General features: G+C 36.8%; 1 protein-coding gene and 1 long non-coding RNA gene across 5 annotated transcripts in view; both read right to left on the minus strand.

Annotated features, from left to right (window-relative positions):
* LOC127853352 (centrosomal protein 43-like) overlaps nucleotides 1-2,846 on the minus strand; it is a 40,378-nt gene extending 37,532 nt beyond the window's left edge. For all 4 annotated transcript variants that reach the window (XM_052387812.1, XM_052387811.1, XM_052387813.1 and 1 more), the window contains exon 1: nucleotides 2,714-2,846. In XM_052387812.1, coding sequence (XP_052243772.1) covers nucleotides 2,714-2,794 — 81 coding nt within the window. In that variant the 5' untranslated portion in view covers nucleotides 2,795-2,846. The remainder of the gene's footprint in view (nucleotides 1-2,713) is intronic.
* Nucleotides 966-2,030, minus strand: LOC127853354 (uncharacterized). Its single transcript, XR_008036581.1, has 2 exons — nucleotides 1,600-2,030; nucleotides 966-1,131 (listed from the first exon to the last, which is right to left on the minus strand). It is a non-coding gene; the product is annotated as an uncharacterized LOC127853354 (long non-coding RNA).
* Nucleotides 2,847-6,277: the final 3,431 nt, after the last annotated feature.

A 6,277-nucleotide genomic window follows, 5' to 3' on the forward strand; every position in this document is an offset into this window, starting at 1 on the left:
ATTTATTTGACAGAAAGTAACTTCAAGGTTGTACTTTGACCAACGAGTTCAAAAATGAGCATGTGATGTACCGATACACGGTTGAATGAACCTGTAATTAAAGCAATAAAAAATGCAAACTATGAATTCTTTGTTTGTTCATTTCCGATAGTTGTTGTGTAACACCTTCCATTGTTCGTAAAACTTGTAATAGGGTGCATCACAATTTGAAATGTTTAGTATTTGTCACAGTTATTTTACTGAGAAGGGGTGGTACCATTGCGGTAGATAATTGAACTGTTAATTGGCACTGACCCTGGTAATTCTCATAACGCTTATGCTATCGGGCGAAACCATTGTTTAATACCGGTTTACAAGGTTATTTACCCAATAACGAAAAAATAATGGTCCATTGCCCTCAGGCATGCACGCGCAATGTTTTATGATGTTAATCTGGTTGTAAAACCCCATGATCGAAGTGTCATTAGATATCTAAAATAGGTTCGAAATTTGGTAAAATAGCGCTGTAAAATATACTGTCCGAAAACTTAGAGACATAAATATAAGATACATAGCACATTAATTGTCCTGCAAATAGGATCACTTATTATTTTGAATAAACTGAAAGCCTTAAATTCTGCAGTGTACATACTTCTTCTTCTTCTTCCAGTAATGTACAGGTCCCCTCTGGGGCAGTTTCGTACATGGGAGTTTATGTACAGGGACGTGTGCACGGCGCGCAACTATATACAGTGCTGATTAAAAGGTTAAAAAACATCTGCCTCTCGGGCCTACCGCTGTGCCGACTGGCCCCTCTTGAAGGCCTCTAAGCTGTCAGCTATGGTGCCCAGGGTTCCCTCTGGGCTTTCAAAAGTTGTCGCCACTTACTTTCGCCGAATTAAAAAAGTTGTCGCCACACTGGGGCAACATTTGGGCGATGAAGATCATGTTATTATAATACCAAAAAAATGAGCATTTACAGTATGTTAAAGGAATTGATTTAATAACAGTAGTATTTATAATAACAACACATTAAAAATTGTTCATTAAATAAAGGCACATTCAATCAGTTGTAACTCTTGTTGATTGACACCTTCTTAGCAGCCTGAATATGTTGCCACAGTATTGGTGCTTCATAAGCTCTATGGTATTCTGAAAATACAAAAAGGGAAAAATAATATTAATATTAAACTAATAATAATCAATTAATGTGTAGTATATGAATAATATAAATGTGCTTAACTATGTTTACCTTTCTTAAAACAGTACATTCGGTAGCGAGTGAATTGATAAGTGATGAGGATATAAAGAGTTCACACAGCATAGATTGTGTGTTGGAAATCATATTGAAGGAAATCAAATTCTGATAAACAACTGTCTTTGTTTGGTTTTTGTTTGTTAGCTGGTGAATGTTAGGGAGGGGAACGTTTGCATTTTGAATGAGTCTCAAAATTAGCAGAATCTAATGTTCACTTTTTAAAAGTCGTTTTACACTCTGAACTTGCCATTTCGACGAGTGAAACAGAAATATGTCACTGTTTAAATAGAACCAATACATGTAAAATGTTTTACTATTTTCTATAATTACACCCGATTTTTCTAAAAACAATCGATACTTACCTTTTTGATTGTCATTGTTGTCAATTTACTGGTCTTGAATCTGCTTCGAACACTGTGACAAACACTTCACATTTAAGCGCAAAGTCGGCATATTTCAATATTGCCTTATCTCTGATGCAATAAAACTGCCGACCAATTAAGATAACTTGCAACAACACTCCAGATAATCGCAATTATCACCATAACATGCCACTTTGCGGTAGTATGCAGTCAGCTCCACGCTCCATTGAAAACAGCTGTATCGCTTACATCATGGAAATCTATAGTATTACGACTGCCGTAAAGCGGCTGGTAAACACAGCGTCTTTTGTCATTTTAAGAAAATATAAATGCAGAAAAATGACGATTTTTTTAAAATCGCCATTTACGAAATTTTGTCGCCAGATTTTTTATTTTGTCGCAATTGGCGCCAATGGCGATCGACAGCGGGAACCCTGGTGCCCGGCGATGGGTGCTGGTTCCACAGTCTGATGGCGGAGTGGAAGGAGTACTTGTAGACGTCTGTCCGACAGAAGGGTAGCAAGAAGCGTGTGCAGTTGCCCCTTGTGCTTGTGGTAGTCGGGTGGAAGAAGGTCTCTGGTTGGATGTCAATGAGGAAGTGTGTAATTCTGTACACCATTACAAGTTTGGCATTGGAGCGTCGTTCGGCAAGGGGCTGCCACCCTAGGTTTGCCACCTTTTGGCTGGTGCTGCTTGTAGTGAGGTAGTCTCCCTTGACGAATCTGGCTGCTGGGCGTTGGACAGCTTCCAATTGGTTGATGTTTGTCTTGGTGTGGGGGTCCCACATGGCCAGGTATTACCAATACATAGAATGTGTTGAATATTAAGATAGCAAAGACAACCAGATCCCAAATAATTGCGAGTTATAACAGCCAATCGACAGAATTCTAAGAGTAGGAGCTCGTCCAAACCAAATTTTGTTTTACAAAGGGCAAAAAATGTTAACGCTGCTGAAATAAAATATTTCCCCAAAATATCCTTTCCCCACCCACCTAACAAACATGTTCAAGCAAGTAGGCAACGGAAAAAAAACAGTGACTTTTGCATAAGTAAAAATGCATGAGACGGTAAAACGCAATCAAATCATTAAACATATTTTATTATATCGATTTACCCTTATTCTACCAAGGACCCCATTAGTTTCGAGGGTCTGTGCCACAAGATCCCTCAATTCAGTATCTTCGTCGGCAGACATGTTGGAATATCCAAAACAATGCCACTGCGCATGTGTCGAAATGTAGTGTATAGTCACAACGGCCTATTCATGACGGGTGTGTTGACGCACACCTACAAACATATTCCCCATTCGTTTCAACAGAATTTTAATACTTACGACATCATCAACATCATCATCGTCGTCGTCGTCGTCGTCGCCGTCGTCGTCGTCGTCATCATCATCATCATCATCATCATCATCATCATCATCATCATCATCATCATCATCATCATCATCATCATCATCATCATCATCATCATCATTATTATTATTCTCCTCCGTACTGACACCAACACCATTATTAGTATTTTTACTACCACCGTTATCATGTTTATTTATGATTATTTATAGTTTCTTTTTCAAATTGTGTGTGTTGTTACTGTGCTCTCTGCCCATAGAGAGTTGTTACTTGGGGATCGAGCGGGATACAGGAAACGCCCCGATTCCAGAGGCGTCACTGGTTCTTTTAAGTGCCCGGTGTAGAGCTGCGATACACTGCACCCCCGTTAAATGTCCCTCGCGGAAGACATGTTAGTCAATTAGGATAGTATTTAAAGTGTAAGTTAAAACAATGCACACAAAAAATAGCAACCATATATATAAGCAGTGAAGGAAAACTTAGTAAAAAATACTTGCATGATGAGACTAAGGAATTATTAGTAAGAAGAAGTTATGAGTAGTTTCTGAGTAGTTAGAGGATGGGATTAAATGGAGTATTATTGCTGCCTGTCAATTTAAATCAATACTCGAACACAGATGAAAATATGCATTTAATATTTCAAGAGTGGCATGGTACCTGTTATATGCAGACATGTGGTGATATTACACTAGTATCGCTTTATGTCTTTTGAGAGAAAATATTGCAGGGTGGGTATAAATTGTTTTCCCCTAAATTTTACTGCTTACCCGTCGCCCATTTAACAAATATCCTGCATTGTAAACCAAATGCTACAGAGAAAAGTACGAGAGAGCATGCGACAGACAAGAGTAAACCGCCAACATTAATTTTTTTTTTTGAATATGAAGTGGTTCATGTCATCAGGGCCAAAGCGCGCTGGCGTGATTGAAATTCGCCAGGTGCGCGCCGCTAGCGCCGCTGACATGCTCTACCTAATATATTATGATACATATAACTACATTGTGAATCTAACACAAATATTTATATTTAGATAAAAAATTATTTACACTTTCTGTGCGCGTACTCTTTGTTAGGGGAGCACTGTGGGTAGATGGGGTGGACTCATGTTCGCACTTATTGCATCTTACACCGATGGAAGGAAGTGTGTTATACGTGTAGTCGGTAGCTAGTTACAGCTTAAGAGAGGGAAAGTAAGAGGGTCTCGCGGAACCCTGGTTTTGTGTACACTTACATGTACACCGGGTACGGTAAGGCGTACCCGGGAATTTTAACGCTACATCGGTCGTATGTTGGATATTTGTTTTTAATTAATTATGTTCACATTTGTGTCAATTCTCTATATTATCGAAACTCATACTCAAAACATTATGATGCCGTTTTTAAAGAGAAGTTTGTTTAAGATAAACAATATCGTGTAACGGTAATCGGTAGCGCGTTTTACGACATCGGATTTTGGGCGGGAATAAAACTCGGGTACAGTCTTATACCGGGTACGTATAAGTATATGTACCGTACCCGGGGTACATGTAAGTATACTTAAGAGTACCCGGTGTACACGTAAGTAGAACCCGAGCCGACAATGACCAATCGAGCGTAAGTGTTAGGTTCGGCAAGCCCTTAAAACTCCCAATTCTTTTCATCGACTTTTCCAATGTGGTGATCACAGTTTTAACGACTATATGATTATATCTAGTGTTCTGTTATAAAAGTCATGGATAAAACAACCTGGTAAAATCCGGGGATTCAACTGAGCTGTAAATTTTGTAACTCGTACAAACATTTTGCTTCCTGTTTTGGGAAATACGCGTTTTATAAAGGGTTGCATAATTGTGAAGGTGCTAACGAAAGGTCGAGATACATTTAACTGGAGTGGAGTGCTCTTCCGTGTACGCTAAAGAATTAATATAAAGTTCTACCGTTCAGATCACAAAAAAATACTTTTTATTAAAACTCAAAGTTCACACATCTTTAACAAAATAAGCTACAATACTGGTTTCCCGTTTTAGAAACGAATGTTTCCGGATCAGGTAACTGTAGCACAAGTAACATTAACAATATCATGTTTAAAGAAAATGAACAGGAAAAGCGAAGATAGTGTATGGTCGCAATGTGATTTTTGTCATTTGTATATTGACTTTTTGTTGAAGTTTGCAATGCGATTATTTGAAAATGTATTTGTGATCCATTTTAAGTAATATGGGTCTTTATTTGTGGCCTCAATATTTACATTTAATTGTGTCTGATATTTTTTTTGAACTGATAGAAATCGTCATATGGTATTTATTTTTCAATGCAATCCGGTGAATTAGTAGAGCAAAGAAGTTAATGATGATAACTCTATAATTTCATTCTCTGTAAAATACGCGTACGTTTGATCATTTCACGTTGGCTTGGGCCATTTTTGTGACTTTAAAAAAATAATATTATGAAAGGTAAAGTAACCTCAATGACACTGTAAAAAATTACCTTTTAAATGAAATATTTCATTGACAGTTATGCATAAACTAAGGAACTGTTTTTTAATACAAAAGTCAGAAATGATAAATATTTTTGTAAGCATAAGCATTCATATTTATGATGAAAATCACATGTTGTTATCTTAAAAATACATAATATGTTTATTAGTGGCTAAAAGCGTGAATTTCTACTTTCGCTAAGTTGTCATAAAAAGCATGTTTGCACTGGTGATGGAGCAGCATGTGAAAATATTTTGTATATGACCCGTCTTGAAATAATTATATGATCTTAAATTGAACTAAACAAATATCCTCTGTATGTTATGTATATGTAAACATATTGGTATTTATAGGAACAATTCAATTATGTGAATTAGAATAGTATGCGTACAAGTTTTCCTTCTGAACAATATTGTTTCGATATCGGTCATGTTAATAGTGATTGCCTCCTTGTCTCCACAAAACAACAGTGCTACTGAATGCAAGACTTGGGATATTTAAGCAGTGTTTAAACGCTACTTTTTCACATATTTTTAATATAAAAATGCATGATGAAACTTGTGAAATGACCTCTTTTGATTGATTGGAACCAATCAAACAAGAAGTGTAAAGGACACGGGTATATTATTGTATGTGGAAAAGTTGCATACTCATAAACTTTTAACATGCAACAAATGAATATTTTACTATCTGTTATACAGTTCCAGTGAACTTGTAAGTATTGGTACTTGTCTTTACTACATCTAGACCTAGAGCTACATGATATAAAGCACTGTACACAGTGTGTGAGTTTTCGTTTCTTCAAGTACGGGATATAGTAAAAACTTGCTTACGACTAATTATTAACAAATATATTTTGTGTAAAGA

This window comes from Dreissena polymorpha, chromosome 12, assembly GCF_020536995.1.
Source record: "Dreissena polymorpha isolate Duluth1 chromosome 12, UMN_Dpol_1.0, whole genome shotgun sequence".
Lineage (NCBI taxonomy): Eukaryota > Metazoa > Mollusca > Bivalvia > Myida > Dreissenidae > Dreissena > Dreissena polymorpha.